This window comes from Asparagus officinalis, chromosome 5 (genome assembly GCF_001876935.1).
Source record: "Asparagus officinalis chromosome 5, Aspof.V1, whole genome shotgun sequence".
Lineage (NCBI taxonomy): Eukaryota > Viridiplantae > Streptophyta > Magnoliopsida > Asparagales > Asparagaceae > Asparagus > Asparagus officinalis.
The window spans coordinates 41,725,583-41,745,219 of NC_033798.1; the positions used below are offsets into that span (position 1 = coordinate 41,725,583).

Genomic DNA, 19,637 nt, shown 5'->3' on the forward strand with positions numbered 1-19,637 from the left:
GTGGTGAGGTCGCGGGTGAGAGGCTTAAAGCGGAGTAGGTTTTGAGGGGGAAATAAAAATCACCACCTTTTTCCCCGTTTTATTTGATCCCCAAATTTAGTTTCCCACCTTAATTTTAATAAAAATATCTATTTTCTTTTTTATTTAATTGAGATATAGTTGACAACCGTTTCAAATAGAAAGAAAAGATAAGATTTTATAATAATCATATCAATAAGCCCTAATAACAACAATTTAATCAATTAACCGTTACTATGAGAGGCTTTTGTAGTAGTGAAGAGGACTCTTCATTCGATATATGATGTGTTCGTGCATTTATCATGAGACTTGACAACTTGTGGTATGCATGATTAGGCACCATGATGTGGATTATACATGATGATGGTAAATGCTATGTGTGAACTTTTGGCATGTTCCTCGTGACAACCAAACAAAACCAAGAATCGATTTAGTATACTTTGATCAAGCAAAATATATCTCTAGAACTAAAAAACCCATGTAACAAGTCATTAAAGATATGCTTTTTATGTTTAACAAACATGATTTGTAACTTCGGAAACATAGTTTGAGAGGGAAACCACAAGATGGATGTTCTCTATAGACTATCTTGTCCGCATCTAGTACATAACATATCATGAATAACCGGCAAATAAAAGGATCATGTGGGTTCATTATTGAGGAGGAAATGGGTACCTCTTAGGAAGTGTGTGGCCTAGGTTTGTGCTTAAGCGATAATACATTGAAGGAGTTTGAAACAAAGAGCAAATCTGAAAACCATGATCAAGTTCCCCATGGGCATTTCAACATACACTACCTTATATTGAGAACTTTCCCAAATAACATCTACAATAAAAGTTATGTAATAGTTAGGTAGCACACACTACCTGCAGATGCATCACATTTAAAGGATCTAAGCACACTAGTGTTTGATATCTGTTGTTGTGTATATCCGTTGTTACTTATACACCCATTGTTTGTGTCATATTGGTTTTTGTGCTACATCTTTCTTGATCAATGAGTACTCTAAGAAGTTCTTAGTTATGTTCTTTCTTATAATCACACACAAGTCATGCATCCATGTTACCTGTTACATGTGCATACACCACATCCATCAATTTACAATTTGCTAGACAGCTTTTTGACTGTCCTCGTTTGCACACTAGCTGCGGACTCCAGGTGTTACCACATCATGTGAAGGCACACCCATATCTAGTGATTCTCAATTCTACATGATATGTAAGCTTTTCAAGTCAAACGTTATCTTATCTACCAATTTTTTGTTATCTAGGCTCTATGTTTCTGCTCATGGAGTACTTTTATGTACTGTTATCTAGACATCGTATTTATGTGGTCGGACGGCTTATGATTATGTAATATTGTCAGAAATCGTTTGTATAAAACTTTTGATATTTTATCTTATCAGCTATCTATGGGACTTGTTTACTGATACAGTATTGTCTATTTGTTTCTGATGTTCATTCTATCTGTACTTATGAGATATTCTGTGATGTTATTCTGGATATTAGATGTATTTTGATGTATGTACAAGATGTTCTGAATGGCTTAAGTATGTTTTTGGATGGAGTTTTTCCAATTGCATATGTTGTCTAGCCGAGTCACGTGCTCAGATTAGGTCGCGGGGAATGGCATTGACAACCTATTGTCAATGCTATGGACAGGATGTCATGATAGTAGATGATTTAGGTTACATATATATATTTTTAGTGATTTGGTTTCTTATAGTGAAAACAAGCTACAAATTTTCTTTCGAGCACAAAAGCAGAGTAGGCAGTGTTGCTTATGCGACGACTGGATTGGTCAGGGTTTCAATAAATATTGCGTGATTTGCATATATTTCTGGATTGCCCTATACTTGTGGTCTATAATATATCTAACTGCTAATATTATACTCAATACTTGAGCAAAGCATGTTAAGATTTATTTTCTTTTTTTCTTTTTATCTTAAGATTCATGTTAAGATTTACTCTCATTTTGTTCAAGAAAATGTTGCATTGAGTGAAGTTGTGTTATACATTTCTATGATTGATCAGCACGTAGAAATATTTTAAAAGGTTTATAGTCCTATCAATTTCAGCTCTTATGATCCAATCGGCGCGCGGCTCACCATTTGATTAAAGGGAAGCGTTAGCATATATGCGTGTAGATGGTTCTTCTGTAAATTACATTCATTGTAACCCTATCTATCACACTTACATTATAAATATAATCTGATGGGTTGCCGAAGATTTATGGCAGACTCATTAAAACTTCAAAATTTTTGATATACCAAAATTACTTACACAAGTTGAGTCCAAAATCAGCCCCCATCCGTAAAATGACTAGGAAACAATTACGGCCAATAACAGATAAACTCATGTCTAAAATGCTAGAGAACAAAATTTTCAATACGACTTTCAGGTATAACAGAAGATTATTGCATTGACGCTAAATATGAAGAAAGATATCATCAACATCATTGACATTTAGAAATTACATTTATACTGAAGTGCATTGCCACTACAAGAAACAATACAAACAGTACGTAGAGAATGAGGGAGATCAAATTTTCATCCCCAAATATACATCCCTCAAAACTTCTTAATCTATGTTGGTCACAGGACCAGTGAACCAATGTCGTGCACTTATAAACCATGATGAGACGGTAAGAATAAAGAGGCCACCAACGGCAACTGGAGTGTAGTTGAGAGTATCCTTTGTGATGGGATAGGCCACTGGTAATGAAAAAAGAACTGTGATGGTCACTACCCAGAGAACTGCTATCCATCCTACTAAAACCCCGTATCTCCTGAGGTTGAAGGGACCCGGGACAAAAGATTTGCGTGCAAGCGTCACGCGAAAAAAGATGGGGAGGGCATAAGCGATGTAGAGACCGATAGTAGCTATTGAAACCATGGCTTGAAATGCCACAAGGCTCCCAAGAGACTGCAATGAATAAGTATCAGTAAAAACAATATTCAAGTATGTAACAAAAGAAACATTTTAATTTAGAACATGATCACAAAAAATGTAAGTTTAATTTATGAGATATCATATACAATTTTCTGCAAAGAAAAATGGACCATCGTATCTTAAAAAAGAAATTATGAACATGAAAATCCACATATCGTTGAAGGACATTAACTTTGTTAAAAATATTATGAGAAGGATAGAAATTGAAGCTCCTTCTTGTGTACGTAAGCAGTAATTTGTTACAGGTATCAATGTAATGAATATATGCACATGCCCACACACACACACATATATATATACATAAAACACACCCCCACACACACCCACATGTGGATGCAGGGGACAAATGGGGGGCCCACCCACTTGGGTGGGATTTCGTGGGCGGCTGCCCACTGTGGCGCGCCGCACGGCGCGGGATTTTTTCCCGCTGGCGGGATTTTTTCCCGCTGATTTCTCCTGCTTCCCCGCGCGCGCTCCTCTTTCCCGCCTTGTGTGCCCGCCAAATTCATCCGGATCCCCCCCTTTAGTTTCCTATAAATATAGAGGTGGGGTGTAGAGGAAAGGGTGTGGGGAAAATAAGTGGGTGTGTAGATTTCTTTTGAGAGAAAAGAAAGAGAGGAAGAGAGAACTTGTAAAGTTTGGTATTTTTCCTCATAGTGAAAACCCCCCTCCCGTGGACGTAGGCTAGTTAGCCGAACCACGTAAATCTCGTGTTTGTATTTGTTTTATCTGTGAGTTGTCATAGCTTGTAGGTTCCCTCAATATTCGGTCTTAGAGCTGATGAGAGAAAGAATGTATATTTCACTTTGATGAAATATATCACTTTCGATTCTTGTTTCCTTTGAGAAATAAGAATTTCACTATCTATTCTCGTTTCCTTTGAGAAACAAGAATATAGAGGCTGACTTGTGCTTTTGTGACAACAAAAGTCAGGGCTATCTCTCAGGTGATATCGCTTCCGCGGCGGTGGGCGTGACTCTCCGCCCCAACAATTGGTATCAGAGCCCTTATTCAGACTGGAGGTGGTAAAATTTCTGATCTGAGATGGTGGTTGAATATTGTGTGGTAAAACACAAAGAAATTGTTAAAAAAAAATTCCTGAGAGAAGCGGATTGACATAATACAAGCGGTAAATGACTTCTACAAGTAAAACAAGTAAAGTTGAAAAATACGAGATTAAAAAATTTAATGGGAAAAATAATTTTTCCTATTGAAGGATGCAGATGAAAAATTCGCTGATTTCGCAAAAGTTGCACAAGCCTTTGGCTGGAAGAGAGAAGCATAAAAATATGTCTGATGAGGATTAGGAGGAGCTGGATCTGGAAGCACGAGCGTCGATTATCCTATGTCTTGAGAGGGATGTAGCTTTCTTGGTAGACGGGGAGGAAACGGCTGCGGGTGTGTGGTTGAAGTTAGAAAGCACCTTCATGACGAAGAGTCTAACGAACCAGATCTATTTAAAATCCAAATTGTATACTTGCAAGATGGAGGAGGGCTCGTCAATCCGGGAGTACATCAACAAGTTTGATAGGATCTTATCAGACTTGAAAGACATTGAGGTGATAGTGGAAGACAAGGATCAGGCGCTTCTACTACTTCTATCTCTGCCGAAGTCTTATGAGAACCTGGTACAAACACTGATGCTTGTGGGTGATACTTTATCGATGGATGAAACTAGAACGGCGCTCTAGCGGATGATATTCGAAAAATTGCAACTAGTGATATGGCCACTGGTGGTAACAAAGAACAAGCGCAGGGACTGTTTGTCAGAGGAAGAGGCAATGAGCGAGGAAAAGGCAAAGGAGGAAAGTCTAGATCTAAATCGAGACCTCTTGCGGGACGAGCGTGTTTCAAATGCGGTGAAGTTGGGCATTTCAAGGTCGATTGTCCTAACAAGAGAGTAGGTGGGAAAAAGAACAACAAGACTGAAAGACGAGAAGGCAAGGAAGAGGCGAGCTACGCTTCAGAGGATGAGAGCAATAAAGAATGTTATGTCGTCACGGATGGCGAGGATACCTCCGGGAAGTGGATTCTTGATTCTAGTTGCTCTTACCACATGTGTCCAAACAGGAAGTGGTTTACTACCTACAGGAGCATTGATGGTGGAACCGTATTGATGGGGAACAACCATGCTTGTAAAACGGTGGGGCTAGGTGATATCAAAATCAAGATGCATGATGGAGTGGTTCGAACCCTGATGAACGTACGACACGTTCCCGGTTTGCGGAAGAATCTCATCTCAGTCGGTGCTTTGGACTCCGGGGGTTGCAAGATTGTAACAAAGAACGGAATGAAGAGGGTTGTTCGGGGTTCCTTAACAGTGATGAAGGGTTTTCGTCACGGTAATCTATATACTATCTCGGGTACGACGGTGACGGGAGATGCAGCAGTTGGAGCTGAAGGAAGTGGTGGAGAACCATATGAGCACACACGGTTATGGCATAGGCGGCTTGGGCACATGTCAGAGAAGGGTCTGGATCTGCTTGGTAAAGAGGGTTTGCTGAAGAATTTGAAGAAGCCTTGCATGGATTTTTGCGAGGACTGTGTGTATGGAAAGGCGCACAGGGTTCAATTTTTGAGGAGCAAGCACAAGAGCAGAGGGATACTAGATTATGTGCACACGGATGTTTGGGGTCCGGCTTCGACAACTTCCAAGGGTGGTTCCAGATATTTTATCTCATTCATAGATGATCATTCGAGGTATGCTTGGGTGTATTTCCTAAAGCATAAGAATGAGGTATTTGAGACATTCAAGAAGTGGAAGGCGATGGTTGAGAACAGGACGGGTAAGAAATTGAAGACACTGAGATCTGACAACGGTACAGAGTACACAGATGGTGCCTTCAAGGAGTTCTGTGATCAGGAGGGCATTGCTAGACACTGGACAGTTAGATCTACACCACAGCAAAATGGGGTCGCGGAAAGACTGAACCGAACACTGCGGGAAAAAGCAGTGAGTATGCGATCATATGCTGGTTTGGGCAAAGAATGGTGGGCAGAATCGATTGCTACAGCCTGCTATATAGTGAATCGATCTCCACATTCGATATTGGACGGTGATACACCCTATCGGGTGTGGTCAGGGGAGCATGCAGATTATGAGAGGCTCCGAATTTTCGGATGTACCGCCTACTATCACGTCAACGAGGGAAAGTTTGACGCGAGGGCCAAGAAGGCAATTTTCTTGGGGTATGCAAAGGGCGTAAAAGGCTACCGCCTTTGGTGTACAGAAGATTCGAAATTCGTGATCAGCAGGGACGTTACCTTTGATGAGAAGTCCATGATTACTAGGGTGCCCAAAGATGGTGGTGTTGATACCGTCGGGACTCTCGAGTCCCAGGTTATTGAGATAGAACCGAAAGACCAACCAGGTTCTAGTCGTGTTCAAGTGGGAAATCAGGTAGATGAGGCACTACAACAACAGCAGCTCGAGGATAGCTTGACTTCCACTAGGCCAAGGCAAGTATACAAGCAGGTACAGAAGCTGGGGGCTGATCAACCCCTGAAGCACTATGGGCATGTTAATTTGGTTGAATACGCACTCTCGATGGAGGAAGATGAGCCGGTCTCCTTCAAGGAAGCTATTCGGGACAAGGATAGCGAGAGTTGGTTGGCTGCGATGGAGAAGAAGATGGAATCTCTCCGGAAGAACCAAACATGGGAGGTGGTCCCATTGCCCGTAGGAAAGAAAGCTATAGATTCGGGTGCTATTGAGTATTATTGCTCATGGTGATCTTGAGCTGGAACAACTCGATGTCAAGACGGCCTTCTTGCACGGAGACTTGGATGAAGAGATCTACATGCATCAACCTGAGGGCTACAAGGTTGAGGATAAGGAGCATCATGTATGTCGCTTGAGGAAGTCACTTTACGGATTGAAGCAATCTCCACGATAGTGGTACAAGCGATTTGACTCCTTCATGCTGAAGCATGGGTTTTCCCGAAGCGACTATGATTGTTGTGTTTACATTCGAAAGCTTCGTGGAGGTAATTATATCTATCTCCTTTTATATGTGGATGACATGCTTATTGCATCGAAAAACAAGGTGGAGATAGATAAGCTGAAATCTCAACTTAGCAATGAGTTCGAGATGAAGGACATGGGCGCTGCAAAGAAAATACTGGGTATGGAGATTAGAAGAGAGCGGGCGAATCGGCGATTGTTCTTGAGTCAGAAGGGCTACATAGAGCGGGTGATCGCGAGGTTCGGGATGCAAAGTGCTAAGTCGGTGGTGACTCCATTAGCTCAACACTTCAGGCTTTCAGGAAAACAATCTCCCACTACAGCGGAAGATAAGGCACACATGGAGCGTGTACCCTATGCTAGTACAGTTGGCAGTTTGATGTACGCAATAGTATGTACACGCCCAGATATTTCACAGGCGGTTAGTGTGGTCAGCAGATTCATGGCGAATCCTAGAAAGGCGCACTGGGAAGCGATGAAATGGGTCCTGAGGTACTTGAAAGGTACCGCGGATATGGATCTGTGTTTTGGTGGAGATACATGTCAGATCGACGAGTTTGTGGACTCAGATTATGCGGGCGATCTAGATAGACGGCGATCTACTACTGGTTATGTATTCAAGATACATGGGGCTCCAGTTAGTTGGCGATCGATGTTGCAGGCTACAGTAGCACTTTCTACAACAGAGGCTGAGTACATGGCCATGGCGGAGGGAGTGAAGGAAGCATTGTGGCTGTGGGGTCTTCTAGACGATTTGGGGATTGAGCAGGAAAGTGTGAACTTGTGGTGCGACAGTCAAAGTGCGATTCACTTGGCGAAAAATCAAGTTCATCATGCTCGTACCAAGCATATCGACGTCAGATATCATTTTGTGCGGGATGTCATAGAGGATGGTGATATTTCTCTCATGAAGGTGCATACGAATGAGAATCCCGCGGACATGTTAACCAAGGTGGTCACAGGTAGTAAGTTTAAGCATTGCTTGGACTTGCTTAATATCAGCCCGTGTTGATCTGCCCAAGAGGGCATGGCCCTTCGGGGCGGTGATGGAGGTGAGGTGGAGACTATGTTGGAGAATGATAGCAGAACTACGGTTAGCTTGATCCTGGTGGAGGGTACGTAGGCAGTCGCGGTATAGTGACGCAGCTGGTTTGGCCTGGTTTGGCCTGGATATCTCTCTGGTGGAGTTCGTGAGGTTCTTCTGGTATTCGTCCAAAATTTGAGGTTTATCAAATAATGTACGAGGTGGAGAATTGTGGATGCAGGGGACAAATGGGGGGCCCACCCACTTGGGTGGGATTTCGTGGGCGGCTGCCCACTGTGTGTGGATGCAGGGGACAAATGGGGGGCCCACCCACTTGGGTGGGATTTCGTGGGCGGCTGCCCACTGTGGCGCGCCGCACGGCGCGGGATTTTTTCCCGCTGGCGGGATTTTTTCCCGCTGATTTCTCCTGCTTCCCCGCGCGCGCTCCTCTTTCCCGCCTTGTGTGCCCGCCAAATTCATCCGGATCCCCCCCTTTAGTTTCCTATAAATATAGAGGTGGGGTGTAGAGGAAAGGGTGTGGGGAAAATAAGTGGGTGTGTAGATTTCTTTTGAGAGAAAAGAAAGAGAGGAAGAGAGAACTTGTAAAGTTTGGTATTTTTCCTCATAGTGAAAAACTCCCCTCCCGTGGACGTAGGCTAGTTAGCCGAACCACGTAAATCTCGTGTTTGTATTTGTTTTATCTGTGAGTTGTCATAGCTTGTAGGTTCCCTCAATATTCGGTCTTAGAGCTGATGAGAGGAAGAGTGTATATTTCACTTTGATGAAATATATCACTTTCGATTCTTGTTTCCTTTGAGAAATAAGAATTTCACTATCTATTCTCGTTTCCTTTGAGAAACAAGAATATAGAGGTTGATTTGTGCTTTTGTGAAAACGAAAGCCAGGGCTTTCTCTCAGTTGATATCGCTTCCGCGGCGGTGGGCGTGACTCTACGCCCAACAATTGGTATCAGAGCTGTTATTCAGATTGGGAGTGGTGTAGCTTCTGATTTGAGGTGGTGCTCGGTAATGGAATCATTAAAACATTTCAATTTAAGATAAATTTTCGAATCAAAGTATAAATTTTCAAAGTAAAATAAAACATAAATGTTAATTAGGAGATACAAATTTTTTAACTTTCGCTTTTTCAAGTAACACTCTATGATGGTGGAAGACTTTATAAAGAACTACAATACCGTCAAAGCCATGCAAAAAGAGATGAACACAGAGAGCCAGACTGCATTTATTGGTACTTCTTGCTTGTTTACTTTATGCCACAAAGAAGAAAATGGCATTGCCCCATCTCTAGAAAATGCATATGCCATTCTGAAAACATGCAAAGAGGAGTTAGCTACATTATTATGCAACTTAAGATTAAAATGTATCTTATACGATGGAAAATTTTAAACCTACCTAGAGTTGCTTGTAACTGAACTCATACCACAAAAGAATATAGCAACAGATATAATTCCCAAACAAAGGATTCCCCCAAGTCCATGTCCATACCTACTCTTGAATGCAAGATAAAAAACCTCGGCAATTGCATATCCTCCAGCATCGTTGTCTTTGCTCAAGAGATATGGTACGTTGGTGACTGCAAATGTGATGCCAAGGAGGTAGGCCCATCCAACAACGATTGAGATGCCGATGGAGCTAATTATACCTTTTGGTCCATTTACATCTGCATTCTTTGTTTCTTCTGTCTAAAAGGTATAGTTTGAAAATAACATGTTAGAACAATTCCAACCGATGTCTTGGTAAGAAAAATAAAATAAAATGATTTGGATTTGTCATTTCCTAATAAAATCTCAGGTAACCTTAATCCTTTATATCAAACGAGCCTTTCTGATTACCCATAACAAAAGTTATTTGAAATCTTAGATAGCTAACCAGAATAAGTAAATTATAGGTGTCGGAATGGGTGATTAAAGCAAAGGCTGCAAATTAAATGATAGAAAAGATTTACAACAGTACAATCCCACTAACATGTTGTGACAAGTCACCAGATAATGGCCATAACTATAAATTATCAAGAACTCAAGCACATTTAGCCAAAATTCAAATTTGAAAATGCACCAAACTGTATCTACAAAACAAAATTATCAAGGTTAGATCTTACCATGTGAGCAGACGCGTCATATCCTGTCAGAGTATACTGGCTCATTAATAGCCCCAACACAAATATGTACAGCTTGCTATGAATTCCGGCATCATTCTCAGCATTGAAATGAGTAAAAACAAATTTTGCACTTGCCCTCTCAGCTGCAACCACTGGTGTGACAATCATCAGGACAAAAACACCTGAAAAAAATTCAGCGTGTTATGATTTAACTTCCGTCTTTAAATAAATGATCATATTAACTGCCAGAAGTGTATGCATGCTTACCTAAAAAATTCCAAGCAGCAGCTAACTGCCCAAAAAAAGATAACCATGTGATTGGAAGACTGTTTATTATTGCATGAATCAATAAAATCCCCCCATGAAAAGCTATGACGACATATTTAGAAGCAAGGTAACCTCCACCGTGGTTTCCGCCAGTGGCAAGTAGTATAATCACTTGAATTAGTTGTGCTAAGGAGAAATCTACACTTGTAGTAACAGCCCACTGCATAAAAAGAATCAACTTTAATATCTCAGATGATAACATTACATTTAAAACAGGCCTTTAATAGACAATAAGTTACCTGCCCGACAATGTTGAACCTGCATAAATTCAAATGAAACATTAGAATTATTTAGAAGAGAATAATCTGGAAAGAGAAAGGAAAGTACTACTTTACTTCAGCCCCATGACCTAAAAACTAATTTTTAGAGAGAAAGATACAAAACAAGAAAAAGGTTTTCTTTATAGGAAGTTCAAATCTAAATTCATACAAAATGTATGACAGCAAAGAACTTCTTACTATCTTATTACAATTACAGAAGGAAGTTTCACTTTATAAAAAGTCTCTCTTCTCAATTCCAATATTACTCATACTGGACCGTAAGTTATGGAGATCAACTATGTTCCTACCAGTAAATTTGAACAATAATTTAAAGTTAGCCATGAATCTGCAGCATATAGTAGTTCATAAGCCTTTATAAACTACTTTTTGCAAGAAAATAGATAATGTTCAAGGAATTTGACAAAGATCTCACTGTAGAATAGAAAATCATGCTTTGTTCCATCTTAAAAAATCCACCTCTTGTCAAATATATACATAAACATAAACTGTGGTCATTGCAACAACCAAGTACATCATACCCTGAATAATATCTTAGAATCATCAAACAGACATATACGAAGAAGAACCGAAAATGTCATCATAATGAAAACACCATCTATCTCTCAATAATGCTTGATGCTTTTACTGAATCAAAGGGTTCTATCTCTCATTAATGCTTAATGCCATTTTACTGAATCAAAGGGTTAAGTAATTACTCATTGAATATAATATTGAATATAGTATAAGTTTTTCTTGCTTGTTTTGAGTTAGTGTAGTTGTGTGTTTGCATTACAGATAGTTTCAGTTGTCTTGTGTGAATTTTGGATACCCGACTATAGAGAAATGTATTTCCTATGTGCTTTACAAAAGATTCTTGACTAGAAACTCATTATCCTATACAACATAATACTTCATTAATGGGAGTATACAGTATTCATAGAATAAAACATTAATCCAGACGCTTAATTTCATTGACAAATGAAAAAGGGTCATTATCCAATATTTAATGTGCGCACATACCAGCATGCACACACATATGAACAACAAAGATGTAACTGAAGGCAAAAGAAAAGAATTAACTGCTACGAGATATCTAACTAGGCAAGCACCTAGAATCAGAAAAAAAAAACATACTACATTGGGATTTTTTTTAATCCTCCAAAGGGGGAAGTTATATAACTAATAAAAAACAAACAGAAACATTTAAGACTTACTAACGTGAGACTATAATATAGTTAACTATGTATACCATCCAGTCATCCAGGATGCAAAAGGCGCCCAGTCCATCCCCGAGAGCCTGGCACTCCAATAATACAGACCACCAGAGGTTGGATACGATGAACAGATCTCAGCCATTGAGAGGCCGACCAACATGGTAAAGAAGCCAGCAATAAACCATCCATAGGTCATAGCAAGAGGACCACCGAAGGTGAGCCCAGTGTTGTATAATGTTGTTATACCAGTGAGAACCGATATGATGGAGAAGGAGAATGCAAAGTTTGATAACACCCTGGGAACGAGAGTTTCATTTTGAGAAAATATACTTAAAAAACATGTATGCATTGAAGAAAATATATAAAGATTGAGTTTGAATTAATTGCAATTTGTTGCAGGGAAAATGAAACATCAGAACAGTACTAAGTTGGCTTGTTGGAACTGAGACCAAGAACAAGGACCATCATAAATCGGAAAATAGAGAAAGGATGAATAGATTGGATATTGGCAATAAAAACCAAAATAAAGTTTTTAAAAAAATTGTATATATAAGTTGTTACCAAAAACACGCAAAAATAGAAAAAATAAAAAATTAAAAATCAGGAGCTGAGATGTTAAAATATGAGAAAAAGGGGTTCAAATCATGCAGTATAAGCAATAGAAGGAATATCTCCCAAAGAAAAGTGAAGCAGGATTAACTGTGATGGGGTGTGGAATTAGACTCATTTATTCGATACTTAAAACTGAAGAAAATATTAAAAATTAAAACCATCACTTATTTGAAAATTATAAGGAATGAATAGAAACCTGTACAACTAAATTAAGTATGGCAGCAAAAGACTCGTAAATCAGAAGCTCAATGTATTATAAAAAAAGCAAGAAGAAATCTCAGAGAATGAACGAAAAGAAAAGAGTTTGGAGATGAGTATTGCCAACAGAAAGTAGTAAGGACTGAACCAAGGCCCTCAGATAAAAATGACAATGTCTTGAAGAAAAGATAGGCTGCTCAACCCCATTGAATACTTGATTAATAAGATTCTAAGGAAACAAATTATGATAAAAATAATAAAATCTGTATTTGATAGTGCCCATATGATCTCATGAATGGGATGATCATTTCATCATTGTAAACTACAAATAATTTTTTTTAAATAGAGTTTAGTTAAAAAAAATAAGGCATTTCCGACAATACAATACATTAAAATTTTTAGAATGTGAAATAATTTAAAATGCCCAACAAATGAAAAACTGGGTATTGTTTAATAACAACACTTATTAATTCAAATTCAAACTCATCAAAAAAGAAAAGCAATGCTATGGATTTTAGTATGGCCGTCATGAAAACATGAACAGAATATATGCGTATAAAAGATGCAGTATAAAAGATGATGTATTTCCAACCACACCCACAAGTCAAAACTCAAAAGCAGAGGAAAACCTTAAGGTCCAGTAGCACAGAGGCAGAGTACTAATTAATAATAAATCGTAAAATTCAGAATCAATGAAATAATCAATAAAATCAGTTCCAAAATTGCCCATAAGACCATAGTGAACAAAGTAAGGCATTTCTTAACAGCAGCCCCAAATCAGAAATCTGAAATAAATGAGGAAAAATTAAAGAGGCGCAACATATCAGATATAGCGTTTTGATTAACAATATAATACTCATTAATTCAAAATCAAGAAAACAAATCAATAAGATGAGCCATATGAGCGGAAAAAGAATGAAATCATCCATCAATCAAAAAATAAAATAAAAATTTTAAAAATTGAAAACAGTTAACAATTATAAGGTATTTCCATCAAAATCCACGAAACAAAAATCAGAAATTTTAGACAAGCCATTAAATTTTAAACCTTGTATCGCTTCACAATAAAAACCCATTAATCCTAATCATTGGCGAAAACCGAAAATCCAAAATTCATCGAAAAGAATAAAAAATAAATATAAATCAAAGGAGAAGAAAGATGTTTACGAGAGATCACGCTTGAGTTCTTGCTTGTAACCGAGCTCGTTAAGCCTTGCTGTCCCTGAATCCAATCCAGCTTTGATATCAATCCTTGCAGAGTCATTGCTCTCCTTCTCCCAACCCATCCACAGAGAAAGAGAGAGAGAGAGAGAGAGAGAGAGAGAGAGATTTCTAACGCTAACTCCTCTGATCTCTACAAGAGCCCAAAAACAAAACAAAAGAGTTACTTAATAGACTCCTACTAACTCCTTTTATCTCAACAAAAACCAAACAAAAAGATACTTGATACCATTCAAGACTTCACCACCAATCTTTCCTCAATTTTTATTACTCTTCGTTCTTTATAATATATATTCTCATAAAATTTTATTTTCTCGGAGCAATAACCTATGAAAACGAGTTTGGAAGGAAAAATGTAAAATTTTAGACAGAATCCTCATACAGACGAATCTACAGCTAAAAGCATGGGTTGACTGACGGCTGAGCAAGGCAAGTTGAGGTGGCGTCCTTCGAACTATGGACAGAGCTTTCGTAAATGGTGTTTTTTGAAGCAAGGTCCTTGACAAATTCTTATTAAATATTTTGCTGATGAATGCCGAAGTTCAGAACAGAAGTCACGTTATTATAATGACATTGCTTGCGTTAAGGAAAGAGCAATACACAGTAGCGGAGTCAGAAATTTGGGGTGGGAGGATAACACAAGTTACATGAACATAGGTTAACTTGAGTCAGTATAGACGTCCAAAAATACAAAAAGAAATACGATCATCATCCAAAAGTTTGCTAGAAAACATCGAAGTTCATTTTCAAAGATGAGGCTCGCCATGCAACGAGGCTAGATATCAAGACGATGCTTGCTGCATACCGAGGCTCGACACCAAAGACGAGGTTCACCACACAGAGAGGTTCGGTATCAAAGATGAGGCTCGCAACGCAGCGAGGCTCGGTATCAAAGACGAGGATCGCCACGCAATGAGGCTCGGTATCAAAGACGAGGCTCGCCAACGCAGCAAAGCTCGTCACCCACATTAAATCAAGTTGTAATGGCCACGAAGACTCAGTCAACCACATGGACTAAATCTCAGGAGTCAGTTACGCCCACGACCCCACGATTGTAGCATGTTAGTTACGTGGTAAAGACCTGAATCTTGGTTCTTGCAGCCCAAGCCATTATCAGAAGCTCTTGCGATCTGTTTCTGATTGTCAACGGGAAGCAATCTCAACTCAAGCATCAAGTGAAGCATCATTTCGCCACCTAGAATCCACCTCAAACAAAAGAGAAGTCAAATCAATCTTCTCTTCCTCTGTAATTGAGAGAGTGAGTGGTTGTAAAAGGTTCTTACTAAGTGATAAAACCCATTCTTAAAACAAGAATCAATCAACTTTAATTTTTCGACCCTACAAAAGATGGCAACCACAGTGTGAGAAGCTGTTCTCTTCGATAAATTGGTGGTGGCGCAATCAGATCAGATTGCAGTGGAAACTGAGGTTGAAACTCTTATCATCGAGTTCGACCAATCCAAGTATGAGGAGTTCCTCTCCTCTGGAACTTCGAGTTCCATGAAGGCGCGAAAGTGTCGTAGAGTCTCTTATGAGACTTCAGCCCATGTGGTTTCTGATGATTCAATTCGAGTTAGTCTCGGAGAGAAATCTTTGCCTCCTAAAGAGGAGGCTCTGAAAACTAGCCGTCGGGCTAAGAAGTGGGTTGTCAAACAACCTAATCAAGCTTCGGTTTCTACTAATCAATCTAGCCAAACTCTGGCTATTGTTGTTGAACCTCGCCCGGTCTTGACGGAGGCAGGATCTGCTGTTGCTCCCTTTCGAGACGTGTAAGACAACGTCGATGACAAAATCAAGCTTGCAAAAAGGCTCGACCATTGGTCTCGTTGGACGGTTTCCACTATTGACCAAAAGGAGATCAACCCGAGGGTTGATTGACTGAGGAACGTTCAAATAACGAACCTCATCCCCGCACCCAAACAAGCTCAGTTAATGAACCTCGTTCTCAATGTGAAGTTCGACCAACTCTAGTGAGTGCTCGAGCTGACCAAACTCAGGCTCGTCAACGAACCACGAGATAATAGTCAAACGATAAGGGGAATGCATCAAGTTAGTTCAACCAACCAACCTCATCATAAACAGATGAAAGACAAAGTTTGTACAGCTACCCAAGGTCGTCAATCTTTATCATTTAGAGGGTCTTGCTCGGGTAAAACTAAATTGCCAGAATCGACTGGGGGTAGTTCCACCATTGATCTCCGTGACTACCTCACACGTAATCGAAGCATGAGTCAGATGCAATCTCATTGCTGCTATGAGAAACTTATCCCCGTAGTGCTTTCCCGGTGCTCATGTGGCGAATCGCCATATAAATCCATGGTTTTTGAACGATTGTCTAAACCATTGGCAATTTTGATATCCAGAAGAAGGCGCATTCGTCCCAAGAAACAAGTGTCTAAGAATAGTCATATTGAAGTGATGATTAACATGGTTGGTAAAGGCAAAGGTAAAGCTTCAGCTGATTCTTCTGAATCCTCCGACCCTAAATTTTCACTAGGGTTACGACGAGCGCCTATTAAAGGACACAGTATCTATCAACACACTCGTACCCGTACCGAAGTAATGATTCCTTTGGACTATCGAAGGCTTTCTAGTATATCTGATGATGTCAATGAAGAGTCTCAGAACTCTGCTATCGCAACATCTCAGCCTTCTAGTACCGATCAAAGTGAACAGGCAAGAGCTCACATGGCAGGAAATGATGAAGACATGACAAAGAGGCTGGAAGAGCAACAATCAACTAATCTCCAACAACAAGAGTCTATCAGGCGCTTAGAAGAAATGGTGGACAAACTCCTCAAGGAGAAGAAGAAGAATAAATCTACCACCGAGGGCTCTAGATCAAGGCGTAAGCAACCTTCACCCACTGCTGAAGAAACTAGCCGTCAGAACCAAGAGGACGAGGAGGAAGAAATCTTTAATATTCAATCTGAGTCATCGGAGGCTGAATCCAACCCTCGCACGAAAGAGCGAGACTAGGCCTTCCAGAAACAACTGGATGCATTAAAGCTGCAAGGAAACTTCAAGGAACTGGGGGTGACTAGGCCCTATCCTTCTGAATGGGATGTCGTCCCTTATCCTCCGAAGTTCAAGCTACTCAACCTCGTGCAATTCGATGGCAAGGGTTCCCCTTCTCAACATATCTATTATTTCCAAGCACAGAATGGATATATAACTGTAGAGTCGAAAAATTGAAGTGTGATTAATTCTCTTGTTTTAAGAAATGGGTTCGATCGCTTTGTACGAACCCTTACAATCACTCATGTTCTCTCTCGATTACATATGAAGAGAAGATTAATTCAGCTTCTCTTTGAACGTGGGTTCTTGGTATCGAAAAGATGCTTCCCTTGATGCTAGAGTCGAGATTGCCTCCCGTTGACAATCAAACCAAAATTGCTAGAGCTTCTCACATTCGTTAGCTGGCTGGAATCGAGGTTCAAACTCCGGATCCGTACGCAGGAGCTTTGATCTCTGATGCTTCTTGGAGTCCAAGTCTAAAATCTCTAACCCCTTTCTCTGTAGCCATCCATAGCTATTTATAGGATTTAAGCACGTAACTGACGTGCTAAGATCACGGGTAAAGGGGGTAACTTCCTCCTCTAATTCAGCGCATGCTATAACGTACTCCTGAAGATTAGCCCACGTGGCTGACTAAGTCTTTAGAGCCGTTACAACTAAATCTCACGTGTATGAAGAGTCTCGTCCTTAATTGAAACGGGGTTCGTCAAGTGAGACAAGCCTCGATACGCAGTGAGGTTCGTCTTACAAATCAAACTTTATAATAAACATACTTCTTCTGACGAATTTTGTCTTCACTGACTTCGTCTGACAAACTTCGTCTTCACTAACGAACTTCATTGTCGATAGCTGGGTCCAACTACGTAGTGACTTTCTCTTAGACTAACCTCATCTCCACTGACAAGCCTCAAGTCTGAACCTCGTTTTTACCAACGAGCTTCGTTGTTTGTTATTGAGCTATACTAATCAGCGACCCACGTTCTCGAGGTTGATCTTTACTAAACAATGAGTCTCACCTCTGATTGAGATGAGGTTTGTTTTCCTAACCCTCCTTTTCATATTTTGAATTTTGGCATTTTTGAATGCTTACAAAACCCCCTTCAAAGTTTTCAGACTGGAATTAGGTTGTATGTAGTCTGAAAAACTTTGAATACCTATAGGCATCTTGAACTTGCAGATTTCATCTGACGAACCTAGTTCGGTCGTGACCTTCGTCATTACTACGAGGTTCAACATGGATATTCACTCCGAAGTTCATTCTAGAGTTCGTCCTTCTATACGAGCTTCGTTAGGATAACAGTCATCTGACAGCTTGTGGTCTAGTCAGCAATGCTGTTACACACCTTTTCTAGACCCAATAAATAGTTGCCAGCTGGTGCCTAGAGATCTCCATGAATCCCGTCCGCAGATCGTGTTGGGGAGAGATCTCATCAAATGTTTTTTCAACTTAAAATTACGACCTTTGATTCGACCTTTTCCCGCCCCTATATATATAGGATATCATCATATGAGAAGTCCTTTCTTCCTTTCGTCGTTTAGGCTATCTGAACTCCTCCTCTTCCAAAGTTTTAATCTTTCTTTCTTAGCGTGTCCTTTAAGTGAAATCAATGGCCCCCAAGACCGCTGTAGATCGAAGCAAGAGCAAGGGCAAGAAGTTTGCTGGCTCTTCACATGAACCCACTGCTCTGCCTACTTTCTCAGGTACTAGATCTTAAACTCACAATTCGCGTTCTGAAAGATATCAGCCCTATCTATTTTAGACTTGGGTTTCTTGAGGAAGATGAACAGTTTCTTCCAGACTCATCATAAAGATGATGTCTTTTTGGCTTGATGAGTCTCGTCATCGATGAGGCTCGTCTCCATGACATGTCTCATCTTTTGAGGAGTCTTATCTACAAGTTAAATTTCACATGTCCGACGACGTTAGTTATCCTGATGAGGGTCATCCTCTATATTTGTTAAACAAAATTCGTTTATATAATGAACTTAGTCTTTTCATCGACTATGTTCATTGGATTGGCGAACCTGGTCTTCAGATGATGATCTACGAACATCGTTTTCACCAACGAACTTTGCTGTACTGACAAGCCTCACTCTCTCTATCGTGGTTTGTTGAATGAATGAAATTTGTTCGGCCAACTAAGTTTGACACTTTGTTGTAACACGAGGTTCATCGTTTGAATGAATTTCAAAGTTCATTGCTGAAATAACCTTCGTGCCTTTTGGTCGTAACTGCCGCTCTAGACTAACTTTGTTTCGTCTTTCTATGCAATTGTATATCCCTCTGTTCCACTTCCCAACATGGTGATCTCAGAGAGGATGGTAATCAGGTGGCTACAACTCATCCTCATTATTCTACTCTTGAAAGTATTCCTTTGTTTGGAGAACGGGAACCAGAAGAAGTGGATCTTCTTTCTGAACCTTCAATCTCCACATTTAGACACATGATCACTGATACTCCCCTAGAGTCCATTAATCGTGAACCCATTGTGAAGTCTATTATCTTATTCGGAGACTCTTCAAAGGATCCTGACTTGTTGGATATCGGGACTTATGAATGGCTCAGAACCGTGAATGGGCGAAACTTGTTCTTGCCTCGAATGGAACGTGATGTTTCTCTTAACGCTTTAAAGATCGTTTCGGCTCCCAGGAGAATGGACTGGGATTTAACCCCAACACAAGATGGGGTTACATGTGGCTACTTTTCCCAG

The 19,637-nt window shown here is 40.0% G+C and overlaps 1 protein-coding gene across 4 annotated transcripts; it reads right to left on the reverse strand.

The window, feature by feature from the left end:
• LOC109842923 (amino-acid permease BAT1 homolog) lies at nt 2,440-14,430 on the reverse strand. Of its 4 annotated transcripts, none has more exons than XM_020411840.1 (9): nt 14,291-14,428; nt 13,855-14,041; nt 11,913-12,173; nt 10,643-10,661; nt 10,344-10,563; nt 10,077-10,258; nt 9,371-9,660; nt 9,154-9,283; nt 2,440-2,943 (listed from the first exon to the last, which is right to left on the reverse strand). In XM_020411840.1, the coding sequence occupies exons 2-9, from the start codon at nt 13,971-13,973 to the stop codon at nt 2,599-2,601; spliced, it is 1,566 nt and encodes a 521-aa protein (XP_020267429.1). In that variant the 5' UTR covers nt 13,974-14,041; nt 14,291-14,428; the 3' UTR covers nt 2,440-2,598. The 4 variants fall into 4 exon arrangements, with proteins under 4 accessions (XP_020267429.1, XP_020267428.1, XP_020267430.1 ...); XM_020411839.1 differs by having other exon boundaries at nt 14,138-14,428; XM_020411841.1 differs by having other exon boundaries at nt 14,327-14,424.